The sequence below is a fragment of the Podarcis tiliguerta genome (genome assembly GCF_965153285.1).
Source record: "Podarcis tiliguerta genome assembly, chromosome: 8".
Classification (NCBI taxonomy): domain Eukaryota; kingdom Metazoa; phylum Chordata; class Lepidosauria; order Squamata; family Lacertidae; genus Podarcis; species Podarcis tiliguerta.
The window spans coordinates 52300974-52327557 of NC_139541.1; the positions used below are offsets into that span (position 1 = coordinate 52300974).

Here is a 26584-nt window from a genome sequence, read left to right on the forward strand (position 1 = left end):
AAAAATTTTGACCCAGCCAGGGTGGCAAGGACATGGCTGACCACTGGCACTGGGTATGCATGGGCCGTGAGGGCCTTGTTTATGGTACATTTGTAGTCTGCGCAGATGCAGACCGAACCATTAGGCTTGACGGGTGTGATGATTGGGGTTTCCCAGGGGGCATTAGGCACCGGCTCCAGCACTCCTTGCTCCACGAGCCGGTCCAATTCCTCGTCTATACGGGGTTTCAGGGCAAACGGGACCCGGCGGGCCTTGAGCCTGACTGGTCATACTGCGAGGTCAAGCTGTAGAGCAATGGGGGGGCCCGTATACTGTCCCAATTTCCCATCAAAAACCCCCGGAAATTGGCGCATATGGCGTCCACGTCCACTTGTAAGCTAGTGTTGTTCACCCCGGTGACGGCTAGCCCCAGTGGTCCAAACCATGCCAATCCCAGTAAGCTAATGTAGGGGCCCTTGACCACAAGCAAGTCCAGTTGCCGCTTCCGCCCTCGGTATTGCACCCTGAAGGTCCCCACCCCCATTGTGGGGACCTTACGTTTCTGGAAGTCCCGGAGGGTGAATGGGGCCGGCCTGAGTTTGGGACCCCCAGTAGGACACAGTTTCCTTAAGGTCCTTGCCGAGATTATGGAGAGATTTGAACCCGTGTCAAGCTCCATGCGGCATGGGGCCCCCTCTATCTGTACCTCTACATAAATTTTCTCTACGTTGGGGTGGGGCAACTGGTATACCTGGAAGTCCGTGAGCTCCGTTGAGTTGCCTTGGTGTGTTGGGCCCCGGGACCTGGGGCTCTTGGAGTGGTCATCTGATGCCTGGCATCGGGTGGGCCGAGCCCGACACACCCGGGCGATGTGTCCCGATTTTCTGCACTGCCTGCACTCTGCGTTGCGGAAACGGCAGGTACTCCTCTCGTGACTTTCTCCACAGCTTGCGCAGTTCCCTCCTTCTCGTCGAGGCAGCTGTGGTATGTGGGCTGCTTGAGTGCACTGCTGTACACGGTGCACCTCCTCCCTGTTGGATCCTGAGTCGTCGGTGAGGTCTTCGTGGTGGACCCTCGGTTGGGACGACTGGCTTGGCCATGCCTCTTGCGTCGACCTCTCGGCAGCTTCCGTCGCCAGGGCCTCCTCCAGAGCGACCTGGAACGTTAGGTCCTTCTTGGCGTAGAGGCGTCGTTGCAGCTTCTCATCCTTCAGGCCACCGACGAGGCGGTCACGAAGCATGTTCTCCAGCTCTGAGAAGTTGCAGAACCGGGCGGCTTGGCGGAGAGAGGTCACAAACCCAGTTATGGTTTCCCCAGGGGCTTGCCGCTTTGCGTAGAAGGCATTTTGACGAGCCACCACTGAGGGCTGTGGCGAAAAGTGCCCCTTCAGCTGTTCCATTATTGTTTTGTATGGAACTGTAGCAACGTCTTCAGGCGCAAGGAGAGCCCGGGCGATTTCAAACGTCTCCTCTCCGCAGACGCTGAAGAATATTGCCCTCTTCTTGGCGTCTTCTTCATCGGTGACCCCTTTGGCTTCTAGGAGGAAGGTGAAACGGGAGGCGTACGCTTCCCAGTCTCCAGATGCTGGGTTGAACGGCGAGAAGCTGCTGTTGGTTGCCATTCTGAGTTCCTTGTGTCCCGGAGCTGAAGCCTGGATACACGGTGCGAGGCAGCGGTGCGGCAGGTGGCGGTGCTGCGGTGCTGTGTGTGGCAGTCAGCTCAGCGGGATCCCATCCTCGTCGCCAGTGAAATATACTCAGAGTCGCAAAGTGATTTCATGCTCTTTATTCAGCTCATAGTGGAGAGGAGGAATGAATGAAAGTCCCCTCACAGTGTCTGCCTTATATACATTATTTACACAATGGGCTGCACATGATTGGCTAATTCCGGAATTCTACTGTAAGCCAATCAGGTTGTGGATTCACTTCTATCTGGAGCATGATTGGGTGGTTCCTGCCAACCAATCAGACTGCTGCATTCTGAATCCTATTGTTCTAGGACCAATCAGACTGCTGCCTTTTGGATCCTATTGTTCTAGGACCAATCAGACTGCTGCAGTTTGGATCCTATTCAACTCAGTACATAACAAAAACTTTTAATAAAGAAACCATAGCTCCCCTCGCCCCTCACTGTCTTTTGCACTTTCAGGTTCAAACCTTAATGACCTTGCAGCTGATTCAGTTCTACAATTTATTATGTCATCTCTTCTAGCACGCGCCTGTACATTAGTCCAAATTAAACTCTAATTAGCAGGAGAATCTCTGCTTCGTAAAGGCAGTGTAGGAGAGTTATTGGCAGGCAAAGTGCTTTTGCACTCAGTGCCTCCCTGCCTCTCACAATCCATGCCAGAGCGAGAGCCAGGTACAGAGACAAACTGTGAGTGAAGCCCATTCGCCCCCCCCAATCCCTGGGGGGAATTTGCAAGGATAATTACTCTCAATCATCCTTGTTTTTCCTTCCCCAACAATTTCTACTGTTGTGGGGGCTGCCTCCATTAAGGCAGAGCGGAACCGGAGGGCCTGAAAGAGGAGACATAGCTTGTTGGAAGAGGTTGCATTTTACATGCACAAGGTCCAAAGTTCAAATCTAATCCTTTAATAAGGTAAGGAGACATCCACTCACAAAAAAATAAAGATGAATGCCACATGGAGCAATAGACTGGCCCGTGCATGGGCTAACCCAGCCTTCCGCCACCCGCTACACTTCGTATGTTATGGACTGCAACTCCATCACCCTTAACCATTGACCATACTGCTGGGAGTTATAGTCCAAAGCATCTGAAGGTGCCTAGTTGAGGAAGGCTGGACTAACACAACACTTTGGACCTACCTAACAATCTATATGACCAATCCACTATCCACTGCTGTTTTGTCTGATAGGCTGGTCCTGTCCAGTGGCATCCCAGGAGGACTCATTCCCCATCCTCCTCCCCCTTACTGTAGGGTTGCCATATGTCCAGGAAATCCAGGACATGTCCTCTTTTGGGGGGCCTGCATGCCCACCTGGGTTTTATTTTACAATTTTAAGTAAATGTCTGGGTAGGGAGGCGTTAAATAATTGTGTGCATGCAGACAGCTCAGGTTCAGGATTGTTCTCAGGCGACCTGGGCTCCGTCTCTGTCTTGGGCTCTGACATGGACATCTTGGGCTTTGTTTCGGGCTCTGTTTCAGGTGTCTCTGGGGCGGGCTCGGCGACATCCCAACTTTTTTTGTCCAGGTTTCTACCTCTGAAAATATGGCAGTCTCCACCTTGTGGCCTCATCTATAAGGATAGTGGCACCCATCCCACTTGTGTACCCTGAGAGGCCTGATTCCTTACTGTACAGGGTCCCTGAGTGAGCAGAAGAGAAGACAGTGCCCCTGAGCTCATGAAGCTTCCTGCCTGCCCTCCTCACAGTCCTATGGCTAGCTGATTCTATTAGCATAGTCTCCAACTGCCCTGAAAATGCTGGGATCGTCACGGAAACCCTTAAGCCATGTGTAGGCAAACTAAGGCCTGGGGGCTGGATGCGGCCCAATTGACTTCTAAATCTGGCCCGTAGACGGTCCAGGAATCAGCATGTTTTTACATGAGTAGAATGTGTCCTTTTATTAAAATGCATCTCTGGGTTATTTGTGGGGCCTGCCTGGTATTTTTACATGAGTAGAATGTGTGCTTTTATTTAAAATGAATTTCTGGGTTATTTGTGGGGCATAGGAATTCATTCATCCCCCCCCCCCAATATAGTCCGGACCCCCCACAAGGTCTGAGGGACAGTGGACCAGCCCCCTGCTGAAAACGTTTGCTAACCTTAAGCTGACATGGCTTCTCACTTTTTCATGGAGTCAAAAATACCCATCATTGTTGAGGATATGCCAACCAGAAACGGCTCCACATTGGGGGAAGCAGGGAGGAAGAGAGTGCTGCTGACTGAGGACTAGTCCCAGTGGCGTAGCATGGGTTGTCAGCACCCGGGGCAAGGCAAGTAATTTGCGCCCCCTAACCCAGGGCAAGGCAAGTAATTTGCGCCCCCCCCCCCCGCTGCACTGTCCCTCCCCCAGATAGTCCCTCGCTCTCTCTCCGCACCGCACCGCACGCCTGGCACCCTCCCCTCCACAGTGGGCGGCGACCCGGCGGCTCGGATCGGATTCGCACAGCCAGCACTGCAGTGAGAGAGAGAGAGAGAGAGAGAGAGCCAGGTAGGGGCAGAGAGCTGCGAGTGCGAGCGCGCCCCCCCCAGATGTTGCGCCCGGTGCGGCCGGGCCCCCCTGCACCCCCCACGCTACGCCACTGACTAGTCCACCACCTTCACCTTCACCACCACCACCTCCTTTGTCACCACTCCTGGGAGTTGGAGAAGGTAGGCAGGGTGTGAGGGGAAGAGTCTTGCACTGGGTCTGAGGGAGGGAGATAGGAAGGCCGGCCGGCTGGCCAGTGGAGTAGCAGCAGAAGTAGTGGGAAGAAGAGAAGGAGCGGGGAGTGAGGCAATAGGAATGCCACAGCAACCATCCCTGCATTGGGAGGCTGGCACTCTTCCCCTGCCAGCCATCCTGCCAGCCATGCCAAATAAAAAGAAGAAGAATGAGTCAGGCCTGAAGAGAAGGCAGCAGCTGGAGGAGATCCTGGGCAGGCCCTTAGGGTGGCTGAGTAGTGGGGAAGGGTGCAGGCCGGCCTGGTGGGCAGGGGAAAGGGGATTATGGGGGTTGAGCGTGGGTACTGGAGTTAGCCGGGGAGGGTTGCTTGTATCATGAAAAACTTTTATAAAAAATCCTAACATACAAAAGTATGTTGGAGGGTATGAATAATGCCCCACATTTTCCCTATCTTATCCTTCAGGCTGACAGCCCATGCATGCTTACACAAAATGTCAGTCACCATTAAAAAGAACTTTTTGGCATTATTGTACTTTGGGCAGACATATCAATTTTCCACTGTGAGTCTATGTCAGATGCCCCGGTTTTATTCCTTGAGAATCTCATCCTGGTGGGTCTGTGCCACATCTAAGCAGCCCAATCAGTTCCTCCCTTCACCAATTTATTTATTTAGTTTATTCATTTATTTCATAAATGCACTGCTGGGTTGTAAAAACCACCACCACCTCAAAGCAGTTTACAAAAAGGGAGGGGGATTGAGAAAGATTAACAACCACACTATAAAACATACAAAAGCAGATTAAAATTACCTCAACTTTCTAAGCATCTGGGTAGGTGCCAAGTTTTTAGCAGGTGCTGAAAAAGGCACGCCTGAAGGCACCTGATTGGTCTTAATCAGCAGATATTTCCAAAGTCTAGGCGCTGTCACACTAAAAGAGGTCTTACAGATAAGGTTTACATGCGAATAGTAGCACCTTGAACCTGGACCAGTATCAGATTGACAGCCAGTGCAGATCTCTGAGCACAGCTGTTCTATGCTGACAAGACCTCACTCCTGTAAGCAACCATGCTGCAGCATTCTGCACTAACTACAGCTTCCAGATCAAGGGCAAGCGAAGCTCCACACAGAGCACATTTTAGTAATCCAGTCTTGAAGTAAGCAATGCATGAACTACTGTGGTAAGCCTTTCCCAGTCCAGGTTTACCCCCCAAAAATGAAACAATGAATAACAACAATTTAAACCATTCAAAATATTAAAATCAGCAATAAACAAAGAAGATAAAAACACGCATCAATGTTTTAAATATCCAGGTAGGCTTGTCTAAGCAAAATAGTAGAGTGAAAATAGTACAGTGAAGGTGCCTGCCTGATATCAAGAGGCAAGGAGTTCCAGTGAGTGCCAGTGACGTAGCGTGGGTTGTCAGCACCTGGGGCAAGGCAAGTAATTTGCACCCCCTAACCCGTGGATTTGTGCCCCCTAACCCTAACCCCCAGATGTTGCACCCGGTGCGGCCGGCCCCCCCTGCACCCCCACGCTACGCCACTGGTGAGTGCTCGCACACTAAAAGATTGATTTATTACATATGAGGAGCAGGTATCAGTGGCGTAGCGTGGGGGGTGTAGGGGGGGCCGGCCGCACCGGGCGCAACATCTGGGGGGGCGTGCTCGCACTCACAGCTCTCTGCCCCTACCTGGCTCACTCATTCTCTCTCACTGCAGTGCTGGCTGTGCAAATCCAATCCGAGCCGCCGGGTCGCCGCCCACTGTGGAGGGGGGATGCCAGGCATGCGGTGCGGTGCGGTGCGGAGAGAGCGAGGGACTATCTGGGGGAGGGACAGTGCAGCGGGGGGGGGGGGCGCAAATTACTTGCCTTGCCCCGGGTGCTGACAACCCACGCAACGCCACTGGCAGGTATTATTTGGCACCTGTAACAGGACCAGTTCCGCAGATAAAAGCTTCCTTGTTACGTTTCTGTTGATGCACCCACATGTCCATTTTATGCATGAAACACACTTATGAAATAAAGTGTTCTAATACAAAAATGATGCATGTACATCATAGGAGAGTGAACAAATGAGAAATGTTTTAATGAATTCCTGTGGGCATGTTGGAGTTCATTCGGTTGAGACACTAAGAACAATCTATCAACAGGGTGTGAAACATGTCTTTTCTTTGATGTCTGAGCAAGGGAATAAGGATAAGTTTATACCAAATGGTAAAGTCAAGATAGCAAGGCTACATAGATAGCTTTATGAGGGACCCTTAGCTCCTTCATGAGCTTTAGCACAAGGCTTTTTTGTTGATTTTGCGGCAAAAGACTAATTGGGCTACCCCTCTGGACGTCCATTAGCTTTTAAAGGGAACACGCAGGCAGGTAACTGATTTGTAAATGTCTGTTGATGGCTGAGATCTGCAGGCATATTGTACACTGGGATATGCTGTACCTCAAAAAACATATATAGCTCCTCAGTGAAATCAAAGGAAAACTAGTGCAAAATAAATCCAATGCAGCAGAATGAAAAATACTGGGTCAAAGTTCAAATGAATGTTGGAACAGGTTGAGGCACATTCATACATCCCTGCCTGCACTCATGCCACCTATGAGAATTTCTCTAGAATTTTCTTTTCCTTTTGATAATTTCTGAACGCATTGTCCACTTGGCTAGTTTAGATGTATTCAAGTCTCCAGGGCCAGATGAACTGCATCCAAGAGTATTAAAAGAACTGGCAGATGTGATCTCAGAAACACTGGCAGTCATCTTTGAGAATTCCTGGAGAACAGGCGAAGTCCCGGCAGGCCGGAGGAGGGCAAATGTTGTCCCTATTTTCAAAAAGGGGGAAAGAGAGGACCCAAATAATTACTGCCCAGTCAGTCTGACATCAATACCAGGGAAGATTCTGGAGCAGATCATTAAGCAAACAGTCTGTGAGCACCTAGAAAGGAATGCTGTGATCACCAATAGTCAGCATGGATTTCTGAAAAATAAGTCACGTCAGACTAACCTGATCTCGTTTTTTGACAGAATTACAAGCCTGGTAGATGAAGGGAACGCAGTGGATGTAGCCTACCTTGATTTCAGCAAGGCATTTGACAAGGTGCCCCATGATATTCTTGTAAAGAAGCTGGTAAAATGCGGTCTTGACTATGCTACCACTCAGTGGATTTGTAACTGGCTGACTGACCGGACCCAAAGGGTGCTCATCAATGGTTCCTCTTCATCCTGGAGAAGAGTGACTAGTGGGGTGCCACAGGGTTCTGTCTTGGGCCCGGTGTTATTCAACATCTTTATCAACGACTTGGATGATGGACTCAAGGGCATCCTGATCAAATTTGCAGATGACACCAAACTGGGAGGGGTGGCTAACACCCCAGAGGACAGGATCACACTTCAAAATGACCTTGACAGATTAGAGAACTGGGCCAAAACAAACAAGATGAATTTTAACAGGGAGAAATGTAAAGTATTGCACTTGGGCAAAAAAAAAAAAAAAAAAAATGAGAGGCACAAATACAAGATGGGTGACACCTGGCTTGAGAGCAGTACATGTGAAAAGGATCTAGGAGTCTTGGTTGACCACAAACTTGACATGAGCCAACAGTGTGACGCGGCAGCTAAAAAAGCCAATGCAATTCTGGGCTGCATCAATAGGAGTATAGCATCTAGATCAAGAGAAGTTATAGTGCCACTGTATTCTGCTCTGGTTATAGTGCCACTGTATTCAGTACTACCTGGAGTACTGTGTCCAGTTCTGGGCACCACAGCTCAAGAAGGACACTGACAAACTGGAACGTGTCCAGAGGAGGGCAACCAAAATGGTCAAAGGCCTGGAAACGATGCCTTATGATGAACGGCTAAGGGAGCTGGGCATGTTCAGTCTGGAGAAGAGGAGGTTAAGGGGTGATATGATAGCCATGTTCAAATATATAAAAGGATGTCACATAGAGGAGGGAGAAAGGTTGTTTTCTGCTGCTCCAGAGAAGCGGACATGGAGCAAAGGATCCAAACTACAAGAAAGAAGATTCCACCTAAACATTAGGAAGAACTTCCTGACAGTAAGAGCTGTTCGACAGTGGAATTTGCTGCCAAGGAGTGTGGTGGAGTCTCCTTCTTTGGAGGTCTTTAAGCAGAGGCTTGACAACCATATGTCAGGAGTGCTCTGATGGTGTTTCCTGCTTGGCAGGGGGTTGGACTCGATGGCCCTTGTGGTCTCTTCCAACTCTATGATTCTATGATTCATTCATTGGAGAATGATGGTCAAGGAAATGCAGGACTAATCAAGTCTGACAACTTCCTGAGGAACCTTGCTCGAGAGACCATTGGCTGCCCACCACCCCACAGTCCACTCCTCCTCAACTACCCCTTGGTCAGACTCTTCCCTTAAAGACTGCTGGTGGGACATTGCGGCTAAATGGAGGAACTAGTAAGTCCTAGGTTTAAGCCTTCCCCTCAGTTCTGAGATCACTAGGCGGCTTACAGGAAGCAAGCCACCATCTCAGACTCTGCCAGCTGCTGTAAGGATTAGCACCATGATTGTGCATGGAATGTATCAGACAGCCTCAAAACATGCCATTAAAATGTGCTGCATTGTTCTGCACACTCCTCCAAGCAGTGAAAAACCGAGTGGTGCAATGCATATTCAGGTTCTGGTTTCCTTGGAATGTAGTTCCTGGAGACAGACGGTCCTGCAAAGGTTGAAGGCCTTATATGGACAAGACCACCAATGGCTGTATTACCTCCACTCTCAGAGGCATCACATCTCTGAATACTTGTTCCCTGTGGACTAGAGAGGGAGAAGGTGGCAGGGCCTTTGGTCTGACCCAACAGGGCTCTTTCTGGTGGTGGATTGAGCAATGGCGTTCCTCACCTTCATTTATCTGCGGTTCTCAGGCTGAAGCCCCATAAATGGAGCCACTCCCCCATCAGCTGCCTCTACAATAAAAGCCTGCTATAGCCATTGCTCAGGGCCCAACCCACATATTCCCCATATTCTGGAAAGCTTTTATTCCTTTTCCCTTTTGCAGTGAACTGCCCATGTGCTGAGAGAGTCTATGAATGTGCATTGTCCTGAAGGTACAGCTCATCCGTAAGAAAGGTTTGTGATGTTCCCCTGGTTAAAAATAGCATTATCACGAGCACCTCCCTGCCACCATTATTGCTACATATTTTAAAACCACAGCTATGCAGCGTTGCAAATCAATTTTGTGTTGCAATCATTGACCTTAATTGTAGACTACAGGATGCTGAGGCAGCATACAATAGCAATAGCCTTTTTCCTATTGCTGCATCATGTTAATATTGTGGTCTACTAAGACCTCTTGATCCTTTTCACATGTACAGTGGTGCCTCGCAAGACGAAAAGAATCCGTTCCGCGAGTCTTTTCGTCTTGCGGTTTTTTCGTCTTGCGAAGCAAGCCCATTAGCGGATTAGCGCTATTAGCGCTATTGGCAGTTTAAGGGCTATTAACGCCTATTAAACGCTTAAGGGATTAGCGGTTTAGCTGCTAAAAGGCTTTTAGCAGCTTAGCGCTTCAGAAAAATGGGTTTTGGAGCGGGGAAAAAACTCAAAAATTTTCGTCAATTTTCGTCTAGCAAAGCAAGCCCATAGGGAAATTCGTCTTGCGAAGCGCCTCTGAAAACGGAAAACCCTTTCGTCTTGCGGGTTTTCTGTCTTGCGAGGCATTCGTCTTGCGGGGCACCACTGTACTACTGGCAAGCCACGTGTTCCCCATCTTATATTTGTGCAGCTGGTTCTTTCTGCTGGTCACATAAAGCATCCTCAATGAACACACAAGATGTAACCGTCTGTGTTCTTAGATAAATAAGGTATACAATTCATTGTATCAAATAGTAAATTTCAACAGAAGTAACTCATAAAGTTCAACAAACGAACAAAGCAGAAGACCCAGTGGATCAGATCATTCTCTAGTCAGTTCATGCACAAGGTCCATCCGTGTAATGGTGTCTATTCCACCTGTCTGTTCATAAAGTCCAAACAAGCCACATGAAAGGTTGTTACAGTTCCACAAAATCCTTTCACAGAGTCTCGACAAGGATTTCCAGAATATTGGCCTTGTTTCGCCATCCTGGGCTTCATCAGTAGTTAAAGCACTAAGTAATGCAAATAATACAATATCATGATCTCACACATTTTACAGCAAAAATAATATCAAACAATAAATAACTGTACATACCATATGTGATATTACAAGACAGTAGATCTTATGGCACAGTAGTAGCTGTGGTAAGCCGCAACTGTTACAAAGTAGGGCTATATGGACAAGCACAATATTGATTGGGTTACAGGTGTTGGCAATACAGAATATCTTTCTTAAAGTGACCCATATGGCACAGCAAAAATAAATAAAACAAACTTAATCCATGTTCAGATAATATACATGTACACATTAATACAAACTCATACATTAATGTAAACACTTTTTGGATCTACAATAATAGCAATCCACAGATGCACAATTAAGTACTCAAAATAATCCACTTGGCCCACAGAGGTGAAACAAACTTAGTCCATGCTCAGGTGTTCTACATGTAAACATTAGTACAAATTCATAAAAAACAACTATAATCAATTTCAGTTTTCAGACCTGAGGGATGTAAGGAATTGAATAAGAAAATAAACCTAGTTTCTTTCTGCATAAGGATTTTTTTTGCTCATTCTACAGGACCCGAATACGTCCAAATTACAAAAAATGTCAAGTCCTCATCGGAATGAGATGCTTCAATAAAATGTTGTACTAAAGGAACCTCTATTACATTGTTCCTGATCCTAGATCGCTGTTCTGATATTCTTACTTTGATAGGTCTGAGAGTATGACCTACATACAACAATCCACAGGGACATCTAATCATGTAAATTACACGAGTAGCACATGTGACAAATGCCTGTAAAGCGAACTAGATTGGTGTTCTGATATTCTTACTTTGATAGGTCTGAGAGTATGACCTACATACAACAATCCACAGGGACATCTAATCACGTAAATTACACGTGGAGTAGCACATGTGACAAATGCCTGTAAAGCGAACTTAAAACCTTCTTTGTTGTTAAACTTGTTTACCTGCAGAGCATATTTGCAGGAGGTACAATGCCCACATTTAAAGAAACCACGTGGAGGACCAGACAACGTACGTTGTATGGGTATTGATTTTAAATCCGCATGCACCAATATATCTTTTAGTGACTTGGTGCGTCATTTGGCAAAAATGGGGGTATTATCACACCCAGGGATGTTCTTAAGAATATGCCAATGACATCTGATAATTTTCTCAATTTCAAAAGTCATATGGTTATATTCTAGGGAAGCGTAACTACGTGAAGATGTAGTGTTAACATGCGAACCAGATGTCAGAAGGGTCGACCTCTCTCTTAAGTGTGTGTTTTGAATGGCAGTTGTTATTACAGAGTTTGGATAACCTCGTTGTAATAAGGATGCAGAAAGCAGATTTGAATGTGCTTTAAAGTCTTGTGGGTAAGATGAATTGCGTTTTAATCTTAGAAACTGACCTAAAGGAAGGTTATCACGGAGATGTTTGGGATGATGAGATCTATAATGCAACAAGGAATTTCTATCTGTGCTTTTCTTATAAGGACGCACTTTAATTCTTGACTCATCCACAAAAAATTCTAGATCAAGAAAAGGTAAATGATGTGGACTAGATGTACCTTCAAAGGTCAAGTGTGGACTTACACTATTGATCCAGTGATTAAACGCATTTCCCTGATCCACCAAGCTTGTAACTTTATCAAAAAAGAGCAACAGGATCTGAGAAGGCATATCTTGAATTATTGCCAGCACTTGTTGTATGTTTATCTGCTCTGCTTCTGCTGATCCTCCCAATTTCTGTGTCTTTTCCCTCACAGAAATTTGTAACTCAGTCTCTGTAGCAGCCTCCGGTGCTAAAAATTGTGGTTGTCCCTTCTTCACTGTCTTTTCCTTGTAGATCCATCATTCAACTCTGGGTTGCTGCTGTTCCACTTTTGAGCTGGAAGTGGAGAAGCAGCTGTTTGTAGACTTCCAAGTGGGCAGCCCCTTACTTATCTATGAATAAGTATCAGTAAATAAGTTCATAAAAGAGGGGGGAAGAGATCCTTAGAAGATAAAGGTGGTATATAAATGTAGTAAATAAATACACGATTTTAAATTTCTTCCTCAAATGGAGCCTCCCGTTGTGATTTCTAGTCTCATTACTGATAACTGTAAGCAACTCTGGAAACTTTTTTTAGGTGGAAGAGAGGAGTCAAATGTTTCCTTTTTCTGTCTATAGTATAATCCACAGAATCAAAATCACCGTGGCTTCACAACATGCTAAGGTCCTCAAAGCACTCAGTTGTGTTCACAGGTTGGAAAAAATAAAAATAAACTGGGCTTAGGAGACCGAACAGACATGAGCAATTTCTCTTCTTTAAGGGATGGGTACCCCTCTGAATACAAAAGCATCTGTGCAGATGATGCCAAAGGGCCATCAAGCCCAGCATCCTGCTTCCCACAATGGCAACCAGATGAAGCCTTCAAGCAGGGCCTGATGCCAAACGTGCTTTTCTGTTGTTTGTCTCCTTCAGCATATTCAGAGATAGACTGCCCCTGAACCTGGAGAAGGAAAAACACCTGTCAATTGATTGCTGCATAGAACCTCCAGGTTCAGAACCAGTCTACCTCCGAATTTGTTGGTGCTGGGAAAACCAACAACAAAAAAGGGCTTAATGAATCTCTCTCTCTCTCTCTCCAAGTACCAAGTACACAACCCAGAATTATCTCCTCCTGCCAAAAATAAAAATAAAAATCCATCTAGTCCTAGTGGACCCATTAAGTCCAATAGACATGATGAAGTAAGGCTCATTAATTTCAATGGGTTTTCTCTGAATGCAACCCATAGGATTGCTAGCCATCCTAGCAGCAGAATTCTTTCTCCGTCGAAAAACCTGTGCCTCCTGTCCTTGTGGTCAAAAAATGAAACAAAAATGGATCTTCTCTCTCTCTCTCTCTCTCTCTCTCTCTCACACACACACACACACACACACACTGCAACCTAGGGAGGGAGACAGGTATGCATGATGTCTGCACACTTCAAATAGCACATTAAGAATGCATGCTTCTGATTGGCTTCGGTAGGGTGCCTAGAGGTTTGCTTGGCCTCTGTGAGAGAAAAACATTACAAGAAGACCTTTAAACAAAGGCTTTGCTGCAAATTTAAATTTGGAGACAGCCTTCCTTCCCCAGCTGCAAGCCTAGTGATGAACTAGATGGAGTGACTGATGTCCTATGGCAGTGGTTTTCAACCAGTGTGCCGCGGCACCCTGGGGTGCCTTGAATGATAGTCAGGGGTGCTGCGGGCTACACTGGCCTCCATCCCTCTTTCCTTCCCTCCCTTCTCTGGTGCCCTCTTGCGTCTCTGCCTCCCAAAGGCTTGCACAGCTATTTACTGCAGCAGCCCTGGCTATAAGCTCTGCAAGCGGATAGTGCCTCTGGGAGGCACCACTCTTTGGGGCAGGAGGGTGACCGGCAGCTCAGAGACCAGGGACGGCAGCGGTGGCTGCCCAGAGGGAACAGTCCACAAGGAAGGGTGTTGGAAAAAGGGTGAGAGGCTGCCAGCTCTGCAGGCAAGGGGTGACATAACTGGGCTCCTGAGCCCCACAGGGGTGCTGCAGAAAGAATGTAATTGGTCAAGGGAGCCGTGGACTCAGAGAGGTTGAAAGCCTCTGTCCTATGGCCTCAAACACCTTCTTCACAAGGAGAGAAGGTAAGGGGAGGGAGTTCTCTGCCATCTTTTATTACAGGCATAAAAAGGATTAACAGAAAAGAAGGCCCTGAACAGAAGTTACTTCACCATCCCAGGGGTAGCATAAGAAAAATAATAAATGCCTTTTCAGGCCACTGCCTTCTTGGCTCCAAAAACTCATCCCTAGTCCATGCTATGCCATGCCATACTATAAAAAGCATTCTGCAGACCGGCAGGTTGCATGACCCACTAAGGAAGATAAACAGAGTAAGATTGAAAGCGCTAACAATTACCGGTTTTTTTGCTCTATAAGACTCACTTTTTCCCTCCTAAAAAGTAAGGGGAAATGTGTGTGTGTCTTATGGAGTGAATGCAGGCTGTGCAGCTATCCCAGAAGTCAGAACAGGAAGAGGGATTGCTGCTTTCACTGCGCAGCAATCCCTCTTGCTGTTCTGGCTTCTGAGATTCAGAATATTTTTTTTCTTGTTTTCCTCCTCCAAAAACTAGGTGCGTCTTGTGGTCAGGTGCGTCTTATAGAGCAAAAAATATGGTAATCGCACATTTATTCAAATTCTGATTAATTCAACAAAATAGATGCACTTGATCTAGTCATACTGTATCTGCTTTTCAAAGTCTGGTAGTCATTTATACCTCCAGTCATTTATACTCCCCCTGCCTCCCCCTTGCCTTTTGCCCCCTTCCCCCAACAATTGCCTGAACAATATACACACACACACACACACAGAGAGAGAGAGAGAGAGAGAGAGAGAGAGAGAGAGAGAGAACAATGAACTTCAGTGCTCTGTACTGCAATAGCAGAGAGGGAGAATAGGAAACTGTTTCTGTGGGCTGTATTCCATGCTACCTAATAGATCGCCTTAGCCCAGACATGCCCATCTGACCACTTTGATTGGCAGAACTAGCACTACTACAGATGCCACATAATGCCTGCACCACATATGTAAACTTGATCATTTAGTGTGGCAACACTTTGGAACCCCCTGAGTGTTGATATCAGGCAGACACCTTCACTGTATTCTTTTTGGTGTCTGCTGAAGAGTTTCTTATTTAGTCATGCCTATCCAGTGAAATTAATGGGCATGACTCATTTAGGCACAATCATTTCAACCAGTGATTAAGTACTGGGAGCAGCAATAGGTGTGAAAATTTTACTCCTCTGACCTTTATGTTTGCTTTTATGGCGGGTTTCAGTTTGATGCTTTGTTTTGCTGTATTTGTATTTTTTTTTAAGTACTGGGAGTACTTAGAGCTTCATGCTGATGGCAATGTAGTGTGTGCACTCAGAGGAGTCCTAAATATTTTTGCAGAAGCTTATGGAAAGCTTGGTCTATCACTCAATATCCAAAAAACCAAAGTGCACAAAACAACCCCTCTGCAGCACCACAAATCCAACTTAAGGATGTAATGTTGGAAAGTGTCAATCACATTTCCTACCTGGGCAGTTATCTTTCCACAAGGGCCGACATCAATGTCGAAATCCTGAGCTCTGCAAATGCAGCTTTCTCCTGATTGAAGTGCAGTGTTTGAGGATCGGGACATTCACAGGGAGACCAAAATGCTTGTTTACAAAGCTATTGTACTGCCAACTTTACTGTGGGCTTGTGAAACATGGATCACTTATAAATGCCATCTCCAGCTTCTCGAAAGATCCCATCAACGGTGTCTCCGAAAAATTCTACACATCACTCGGGAAGACAGGCAAACTAATGTTGAGTGTACTGGAAGAAGCAAAAGATCAGCAAAAGCAACGATTCTTCAACATCAACTTTGTTGGACTGGTCACGTTGTGCGGATGCCTGATTATCGTCTTACAAAGCAACTACTCTATTCCCAATTTAAGACAACAAAAACAGTGGACAACAAAAGAGGTTTAAAGACTCTCTCAAGGCAAATCTAAAAAAAAAAAAGTAGTATAAACATTGACAACTGGGAAACACTGGCCTGTGAGCGCTCCTACTGGAGAACAGCCTTTACCAAAGGTGTCATGGACTTTGAAGAATCACAAACTTAGGGTGACAAGGAGAAACGAGCTAAGAGAAAGACAAGTTTGACAAACCCTCACTGTGATGAACTCCTGCCTTGTAACCTATGTTCCCACAGTGGAAGGACGTGTGGATCCAGAATTGGCCTCCACAGTCACTTACGGACTCACTGTTAAAACTGTGTTCACGGAAGACAATCTTACTCAGCCATGAGTAATAGCCAAAGAAAACACCTTTAAATGAGGACTTGAACAATACACCCTGGAGTGATTATTTACTGTAGTGCAGTAGACTTTCCCGAAAACATTATGCAATTTAAAGGTTGACAAACCTGATTTCTTCATCAAAATCCTATGGATGATCAGAAGGGGAAAGCAGAACTGCCTGGTAGAATTTGTGTCTGCTTTGTCAGGGCAACACCATCGTCTGAGGCCACATCAAAAACATTGCTGTCTGCGCCTGCTTCGCTTCTGTCTGGGCCAGGTACAAGAACAGGGGAAATCAGAGAGGGGTTCGAATCTAGCTGCCCACATGGCCTGCTAGTTTTCTTGGTGTAGGGAAATATAGGGTTGCACCCAATGTCTGTCATACTCAGAGCCACTGAAATAAGAGGATATGAATAACGTGGTCTCATCAATTAGGCAGCTAACATTTGACCCCCTTTTTTCCTGTACCTATTTATGTATGTTTGGACTTGAGGGATAAATGAATCAGTCAGTTTTAAGCTCTTGCATTTCTTTTTCACCAGTGTATGCATTTTTCTGGTCAAACTGCACCACAAAATTTGGAGAGCTGTGAATTTTGAAGGACAGCTGTGTTTCAGATCATGTGTTGGCATGAGAAGAGTGGATCCGGTAGTCAAACTAAAAAAATAATAAAAAAGGCTTTCCTCCCATTCGTGAGGAGCCTCCCCTCCCAATGGAGGATCGCTGCATCCAGTCAAGTGGACTGTAGTCAGTAGACGATGTCACACAATAAGGCTGCACTCCTAACACCCACTTACCTGAGAATATACCCCATTGCATTCACGAGGATTTACAGAAAACAGAAACAGGTACAGTGGTACCTCAGGTTAAGAACTTAATTCATTCTGGAGGTCCGTTCTTAACCTGAAACTGTTCTTAACCTGAAGCACCACTTTAGCTAATGGGGCCTCCCGCTGCCGCTGCGCCACCGTCATGCGATTTCTGTTCTCATCCTGAAGCAAAGTTTTTAACCCGAGGTAATATTTCTGGGTTAGTAGAGTCTGTAACCTGAAGCATCTGTAACCTGAATCATCTGTAACCTGAGGTACCACTGTATAGGTTTGTGGTGAAAAACCTGCTAGTCTTCAAGGCACCATAAAAGTTCCCATAAAAAGTCAGGCGCCTCCTTTACAAATTCTCATCTCACCTGTCTTGTAAAGTTCTTGTGAAATGGGCTTCAAAATGACAGAAGAAATTTCTCTGTTTGATTTCAGCTTTTTGTCCGTTGATATTGTTTTCATTCTGAAGTTGATGTGTGTGGGGGTTTTTTTGGGGGGGGGGCAGAATTTCTGTTTCTCTTGAGGTTTTGCCATATGTCGTTCAAATATACCTCTCTCTGTGTGTGCATCTGCATGCATGCACATAAATCTCTCTTCTCTTTGTGGTCATGCATTTCTTCTCCTGGATACCGATAACCTGATGCTCCACCTTCAGACACACCACTCTGCCTGACATCCCGATGATGGAGGAAATCTGCCATCATAGCATTTGTTGGCACAGTGAATGTGTATCACAATTAACTACACAATGGCATAGGTCCCTTCCTGGGGCTCTTCTTCCTCGGTCACAAGCCCCTCCACTGACAGTTTCTGTCCTCAGCTGTATCTGTTGCCAGGCCCTCTGAAAAATAAATAAATACTGCCCCCACCCTGAGTGCACAACAAGACAGAAGGACGCTTTGCAAGGTAGCTCTTTCTGCATCCAGTCGATTGCCAAAAACAAGGCCCTTTTCACTTGAGTTGCAGTGTGAGGCGGGACACGCTATGGATGATGTTGACAGCTGCTGGTGGGCACATCTGGCTTTGTATTGCCACAGAATATAAAATACCTGCAAGGTTTCCCCAAGAAGCATATTTATCATTATTCTTAAATACTGATGCTCCCTCAAGAGCACGTTAGGAACTCTACAGTGCTTAGAAATGTCCAACAGATTTATTATCTGAAGCAGCTTTCCGCAACACGGTGCTCCCCAGAAGCTTTGGACTGCAACTCCCAGCAACTCCATGAGCACAAAAGCACTCTCACCTCCTCTGGTTTCTAGCAAATTGGTATTTGGAAGCATTGTTGCCTTCAACTGTGGAAGCAGAGTATGGCCATCGTGGCTAGTAGCCCTCGATAGCCTTCTCCCTCCACGAATTTGTGTAACCCTATTTTAAAGCCATCCGAGGCGGTGGCCATCACTTAAGACAACTGTCAGCCATCTTGCTTGGTGCTTTTGTGAAGGTGCCATGGGTTATTCTTATTTAGGTTGCTTCCAGATGGGTAGTTATGGTGGAATGGGCGCTACGCATGCAAGTCTCTATTTTCTTAATAAAAGAAGCTGCATTCACACAATGTCAAAGGCATCAAAACACCAGCCTCTATGTCCCCCCCCCTCCCCCCCCCTCCACACCCAACCAAACCAATTTTATCCAGATTTATCCCTTTCTGGGGGAAATCCCACACCCTCCAACATTCCTCAGATGAAAACAGGGACATTTCTCACTCCCCGCCCCCAACTGACCCTCCTCAAGCCACACTCCTTTGTCAACCCAGTGAAAAAGGATAAATCCTACCACCACTTCACCAATGGGACACAGTACACATGCCCTCCGTTGTCCTGAAAAAGCCTCTTAATTCTGATCTTATTTTATTCTTTGGTTGATTTACAAAAAGAAAAACAAACACCAATAAACAAATTTTGGAAAGGGGCAAGATTAGATGCAGACATGCCAAGGTTTTGTGCCTCTTTTAAATCAAGACTCCTTGAACTCTGCTCTGCTTCCCGTCCAGGGTGGCCCTGCCCTCTGCCTGCCCCTCAGAGCTGGCGCATCATGAATATGAAAAGTGGTCGAATTTATGGACTAGTGGAATGAAATTCACGGCATGTGTTTTACTTAGAGAAAATTTGGAGAAGATGATGTATAGGTGGTACATCACACCGGCAAAACTAGGGAAAATATACAAAACAGGAAACAAGGCTTGCTGGAAGTGTAAAATTAAAGAAGGTAATTTCTACCATATGTGGTGGACCTGTGAAACAATGAAGAAATTTTGGGAACTTATTTATAATGAGTTTTAAAAAAATACTTAAATACACCTTCCCTAAAAAGCCAGAGGCTTCTTACTAGGAATAACTGGAGACGAAATCAAGAAAGAAGACGTTTTTCCAATATGCTACGGCTGCTGCTAGAATATTAATTGCACAAAATTGGAAAAGCCCAAATATCCCAATGATCAGAGATTGGCAAGCATAATTATATGAGTATGTTGAGTCAGCAAAAATGACACCAAAAATTAGAAACCAAAAAAATACAAAGTTTATTAATGATTGGAACAAATTTATGGTATACATTGAAGGTAACTACAGAGACTTAAAAACTATAGCAGGTCTGATATAAGTCTTACGACGCGCAAACCAGTAACAATTAATAGCTGCAGAAAAAAGAAAGAACTTCTTATTAAGAAACCCGAAAATGGGAGGGTAGGAGGTCAAGGGAGGTGTAGGGAAAAGGTTTAAATATTTAAAAATATAATGTTTTAAGGAAAAGGACAAAAACGGTAATGAATGTCATTCCTGTGTTATGTACGGATATTGCTTATTAATCTGTTGGTTTGTTTTGTTTTTTCTTTTTCTTTTTGATCTTTTTCTTTTTTTTCTTTCTTAAGAGAAACTCAATAAAAAGATTTTTTTTTAAAAAAAAAAAAGAGCTGGCGCATCATGTGAGGCTGGGCCTTGGCAGTAGAAGCCTCTCCTCCTCCTCAGCCGCTCTTCAGCAGCTGCTACAAGCTGCCCAAATGGAAGAGAGGCCAAGGAGAGGACGTTCCCTTCGCAGATGCCACTGTGGTGCTGGGGGAGAAAATAGGGACATTCCGGGATCAAATCAGAAGCAGGGATGGCTTTCGTAAATCTGGGAATGTGCCCGGAAAGTAGGGACACTTGGGAGAGTATGAAACGCAGTCTCTCCGTTGCCAATAATCCATTTACATATGAAGCACCCATCTAGAAGCATCCTTAGCAACTATTTGGTGTCTTATGCTATTGCTGCTTTTATTATCCATTTCTGCTGGCTTTTAATTCCTGCATCTTGTTAGCTGCTTTGGGGGACGAATGGCTGAACAAAGACAAGTACTGGTGCCCTTGTGTTGCTGTTGTTGCTTTGTGCTAATGGACCAATGTGGCTATCTATGTTTGATCTCTGAGCCACAGAGTGTTTTGTCTTGTTTTCATTTTGGCTCAGCAGTATAAATGCCATAAGCCCAACTCACATCCCTTATTTGCAGAAGCCCTACTTTCTTGCTGCCGCTCTTCCTAGGCCCAACTCTCTCTTTGTGAGAGCACAATGGCGGCCAATAATTAATTGATTGCTTTTCTTGGCTGCCTCCGCCCTCTGGGTAAGATGAGCCAGCAGAGGCAGGCACAGGCACTGCTTAGAGAAACTTGACCAGGGATGAGGTCACTGGAACGGGGCAAAGGGGTGGGCAGCAGGCACAGCTCAGCCTGAATCCTTTGGTTTCCGGCACAGCACTGGTGCATCCCTATAAAGCTGGCGAGTGACGGGTCTCTCAAGGACTGAGCGGCTAATCAACCTCACAGACACCTCTTGGGACCACCTCTTCTGCTTCGGAAGACATATGGCCACTTTTGTCCCGGTAAGAAACAATCCAGCTGTGCCCATTGATTTACTTACTCCATTTGTGGACCACCTTTCTCCCCAGAATGGTATCTGCACCAAGCGTTGCTAGCGCTTATAATCTAAAATGTTGCTAAGGTGCAACAGGATCCAAGAACTCAGCTAGTACATAGAATCCCGGGATTGTACTGCTGGAAGGGCTCATCTAGTCCAAACCCTCGCAGTACAAGAATCACAGCTCAACTGATCACCAGCATGTTTTATATAAAACATGGAGAGAAGGGCATCCGTGGGAATGTGTCTCAATGTGAAGGCATCTCTTACAAGGTGGAGTTAAGATTTTTGCAGTGCATAGCTAAACTATGGCCCTCACTCCCCCAGGAGGCAGTGATGGCCACCAACCTAGATGGCTTTAAAAGATTATTAGATGAATTCATGGAGAAGGCGGCTATTGACTGCTGGCCGTGATAGCCATGCCCTGACTCCACAGTTGGAGGCAGCAATGCTTCTGAATACCAGTTGCTGGAAACGTAGGAGAGGGCTCTTGTGCTCTTGCAGATTTCCCACAGGCATCTGGTTGGCCGCTGTGAGATCAGGATGCTGGACCAGAGGGGCCATTGGCTTGGTCCAGCATGTTTTAAAGATGTTCTTTAAATGGTACGGCAATACTGAAAGTAAAGGATGCTAACCAACAGGAGCCGGCAGAGAAGATTGCAAAGAGATTCTGGCTAAAACATATACACCTTATATTTACGGACTAAAGAGCCACCACCAAATATGCTAGACTTACCTAATCCGGTGAAACGTGCAACTTGGTGAACCTGCTCTGGGGCAGCCTCTTGACTGACGCTAACCTGCTTTGCCTTTCTCCCCTTCTTGCGCCCTCAGTACGCCTCCTGCTATGGGAACAAGCAAGCGGTGCAGCTCCTGGGCCGAAACAGCTACTTCTCCCTCTTTGCCAACCCGCCTTGCCTGATCAGCCAGCGGCAGCGGCTGGCATGCCAGGCCCCAGAAATGACTCTGCGGCAGATCAGCAAGCTGATCCGTGTCCTAAGGCAGCTGAACCTCCGGGACGCCAAGGGGAAAAAACTGCCTGAACCACAGAGGTGAGCAAACCGGGGCAAAGGGGAAACAAAGATGGCTGCCAGAGCCCGTTAGGGAACTGGGGCATTGGGAAATCTCTGTTGGCTGAAATACCAGTGTGATCCAATGGTTAAGAGTGTCAGACAAGGACCTGGAAGTCCAGGGTTTGAATCCCCACGCAGTCGTGAAGCTCACTGGGTGACCTTAGGGGTTTGGTCACTGTTTCTCAGCCTTGCCCACCCCACAGGGTTGTTGTGGGGGATTGAATGGGGAGAGAACCATGTATGCCCCCTTGAGCTCCTAGGAGAAAAAGGTGTATAAATCTAATTGATTAATCCATCGAGAACAGGCCACCAAGTCAGATGGCGTAATTCTAGGGAAACTGGGAAGACCCTTGGGTTGGAACTGCCCTACCTCATACCCTTGAGGTAGCAGGCATTGGAGCAGCTATGGTCCCATGCCTTCTCTCAGCCTTCCTAAATGAAACTCTTTCTCCATCGCTCCTTACAAGGGAGCAGCTGAAAAAGGCCAATTAATTCATTCATAGCCTGGGGGGCGGGTAGCAGCCTTCCAGCATCTCAGGCAGTCTGCTGTTTAAAGGTTCTACCCAGGTTCAATCTTAGTTCCAGTGGCGTAGCATGGGGGTGCAGGGGGGGGCTGGCCGAACCGGGTGCAACATCTTGGGGGGGGGCGCTCGCACTCGCAGCTCTCTGCCCCTACCTGGCTCACTCACTCTCACTGCAGTGCTGGCTGTGCGAATCCGATCCGAGCCGCCGGGTCGCCGCCCACTGTGGAGGGGAGGGTGCCAGGCGTGTGGTGCGGAGAGAGAGCGAGGGACTATCTGGGGGAGGGACAGTGCAGCTAGGGGGGGGCGCAAATTACTTGCCTTGCCCCGGGTTAGGGGGCGCAAATTACTTGCCTTGCCCCGGGTGCTGACAACCCACACTACGCCACTGCTTGGTTCTAGATCTGTCCTGAGTAAGTGGCTACACTAGAGCTGGGAAAGGGGGCTGAGAATCTCAGAGAGGGAGAAAACATTTTTTCCTAGGGTGGCTGTGTGTTGCACTTTACGAATGATAGCCCTCTGTTTGAAGGTATCCTCTATCTCAGTGACTCCCACAACCTTTGGGTGGCCCTGCCCCTTGGCTCCATAAACTCACCCTCCGTGCCCCAACCCTACCCTTTGAAAACCCTCGTTCAGAATAGCAGTTTGCATAACCTACAATTACTTGCATATTCAAAATCAAATTAAAACTGTTTTAAGTTTCATTAAGTCGACAAAACTAATGAACCTGATGCCATGATCAATGTACATCTCCACCACACCCCTGCCTCTTAGGGTCCTCCTAAGTAATCCCAGCACCCCACCCCAAGGGGTAGCACCACCCACTTTGGGACCCACTGCTCTGTTTGAGGGGACCACCGGGTGGTCCAGTTTTCCATCTTGTTAACATACACCTTCAGCTTATTGGCCCTCATTCAGCCCTTGGCCTGGAATCTGAATGGGGAAGTGGAGCTGGGTGGCACCAACAGACTGCTGTAACTGCGCACTTTCTGATTCAGTTTAGTCCAGCCCCCCAGATCCAGGAAAAAATCTGCAGCAGGCCTAGGCTTCAGCCCTAGCATGGAGCCATTTCATAAAACTGCTTAGGAAACCAGCCTGATAGCAGTGACTGAAGACATCTCACAGCACAGAAGACAGAAAGCAGCAAAAAAAAAGAGGTGGCGTTTGGAATTAAGTTCAGCCAGGGAGCCCATTATAGGGGACACTGAAGTATATATTTTGACGTATATAGGGGAGAAACTGTGAGGTAGGTTAGGTTGAGAGGCAGTGACTGCCCCGAGGGCACCCAGTGGGCTTTGTGGCCAAGCGAGAATTGAACCCTGCTCTCCCATGTCCTTGTTGCTTTGAGTTCACCTTTATGCGAAAAGGCGGTTGTTTTATTTTTTAAACAACAAAACAATGGGTACAACAGGTCTCCCACTCCTACAGTTTCCCCTGCTTTTCAAGTAAGTTGAAATACTGGCTGCAAGAAATTAAATAAGAGGCATCCACTCACATCTGAAGCTGCCAGTCTCTTATGGCGGAGCTCTCCTGCTTCTTTGAAGTGATTTGGCTCATTCCAGTATGGAGTGATGATGATGAGAAATATGGCAATTGCTAGACTTGTGCCTATGGTGCAGCTGCTGTAAAGGAATAGAAGCCTCAGCCTAGAGATGGGGAATTGGTGGCCTTCCAAGTTTTTGTTGGACTACAACTGCCATCATCCCTGACCACACTGGTTGCAGCTGATGGGATCGGAGGTCCCACAACATGGCCCCTGCCTTAGATGGCTTGACTGGATGAGATGCATACCTCCACCTTTTAAGAGAACTCCTTACAAAGCAGCTTGGAAAAATGGGGGAAAGATGGTGGTGCAATGGTCGTGTGGCCTTCCAGATATTGTGGGACAACAACTCCCATCATCCCCGACTGCTGGCCAGGCTGATGGGAGTTGGAGTTCAGCAACATCTGCTACAAATTCCTCAGCGCTTCCGTAAGAAAAAGAGGCAAACCTGGCCACCACTTAGGGGTCATTACATACCCAAGGCTCCTTTCCCAAAGATAGCATCAAGTGTCTGGTGGAAAGGACAATGTCTTAATGCTCTTGATGCCCAGGAATCCTACACTAGTTTGCCCAGCTGTGCCTGCAGGCTTCCAACCCAACTGCCTTGCTTGCCCTTCCAGGAGCCGTTCAAGCAGCTCTTCCATGGAATCACAGCAGTCCCGGACTTCGGACCAGCACTGCCTGTCCTGCTTCCATTCAAGACGCAATTCTGGTCCACCTTGTGTCGGGTGAAGAACCAAGACAGCCCAGAGGCCGACCTGCAAGAGAATGACCTCGACATCCTTCTGCTTGCGTTACCTTCTTCCACTCCCCCCCCCCAATAATATTGGTGAGGTTACATTCAGGACAGCAAACAAACAGGAAGTCCTGTGGCACCTGCAAGACCCTGGCTGTGACCCTGCAATGCAGACCCCACACACCCTGCCTTGTTTGTAGTGTGGGCAAGAGGGCCATAGTGTTCAGCAAGAAGAACGTGCAGCTACTGCTGCAGCCAGCAAGAAAAGGAAGGTTAACCCCCCCCCCCTCAAGCATTTCCCATTTAGAATGAAAGAAATGGAGTAAATAAATTTACCCGTGCAGATGCAGGAAATAAAGGTTGAGTCTCTAACGGCTGCTCTGAGTGAATGTGTTGTTCTGTGCCAGGAGCCACGATGGGTGATGCATGTTTGGGAGGGCAGGAAGGGGTGACGGGTCCTGCCCATCTATCCTCAATCTCAAACACCTAATCATGTTTTCCCCAATGTCATAAAACTGTGACTCTCCCAGTCAGGCAGATTGGTGTGACACCTTATAGCAAGATCAGCTAAGACATAGCAAAATATAAGGCACGTTTTCTGGTTCCCCAATACAAAGAGGGTGGGGATGCGTTCTGGTGGTGGTGGGGAGAATAGTCTTCAGTTGGCAATATAGGTGGGAGTGTCGTGCAGACTTAGTTATGCAAGGCCAGCCTTCACCAACCTGCTGCCCTCTGGGTGTTTTGGACTACAAGTCCCATCAGCCCCAGGGGGTACAAACCAATATCTGAGTTACTACAGCTCAGATTGTGGGGAGGGGGACATGTGAGTCCTGGGTGCAGAGGCTGAAGAATCCAGAATCACAATCAAGCCAAATTCCATTGCTTGTTTAGAGATTCTAGGTCATAGAATCATCAAACTGTGGACTTGGAAGGGACCCAAAGGGCCATCCTGCAACGCAGGAATCAATATCAACTATCCTACCTGATGCTCTCACTCAGCCAGCTCCACATCAATCACCCCTGAGCATCAGCCTTACTCATCAGCCTTGTCAAAGCACCTGTTGATGCCTCTGACACGAGCACTCACAGATGCACACTGCAGAGAGATCCCTTCAGCTCAACCCCTTTTCCAGACTGTTAGATACATGGAGACCAGCAAGGCACATAACCCAAATCCCCATGGCATCTCCAGTTGCCTGCTTACTGGAGCACCCTGGCATTCCTGCCTCTTGGCCAGTGTGAAAAACCTGTGGAAAGCAAAGATTTGTTTTTTTGAAGTGTGTGCCATCCTTGGAGCAGAGCAGCCAGATCTGCAATCTCATCTTCTCCAGACACATAGAAAGTATCAACAATACTCCCTCCCTTGGAACGACAAGTGTGACGGAGATCCAGACCAGCAGCAAATGGGGAGCAAGCGTTTCTTTTTTGCTGCCGCCACCTGGTGATGACAGGAACAGCTGACATTTGATGCAAAGCCCAGTAGCACACGGAGAAGGTACAGGGATCCCTGCTCCTCTCTGAGTTGTGTTGGGGGTTTCAAAGAAGTGTGAGAGACGTGCAATACACTCTTCTGGGTCTTGTCCAAAAAGAGGGCAAGGCAGTGACACACTGTCCCTTTGGATAAGGCCTGGAAACATGAGGCCCAGCACAGGCAGCACAAATGCCTCCACAGAATGTCCTGTGAGGTTCAGTATCTGGTACCACGGACAGCCAAGAGAGAGCCCTAC

General features: G+C 47.0%; 1 protein-coding gene across 1 annotated transcript; it reads left to right on the forward strand.

Annotated features, from left to right (window-relative positions):
* Positions 1–20804: 20804 nt before the first annotated feature.
* LOC310684108 (uncharacterized protein) lies at positions 20805–25202 on the forward strand. Its single transcript, XM_083454568.1, has 3 exons — positions 20805–20949; positions 21819–22036; positions 24742–25202. The coding sequence occupies exons 1-3, from the start codon at positions 20932–20934 to the stop codon at positions 24851–24853; spliced, it is 348 nt and encodes a 115-aa protein (XP_083310694.1). The 5' UTR covers positions 20805–20931; the 3' UTR covers positions 24854–25202.
* Positions 25203–26584: the final 1382 nt, after the last annotated feature.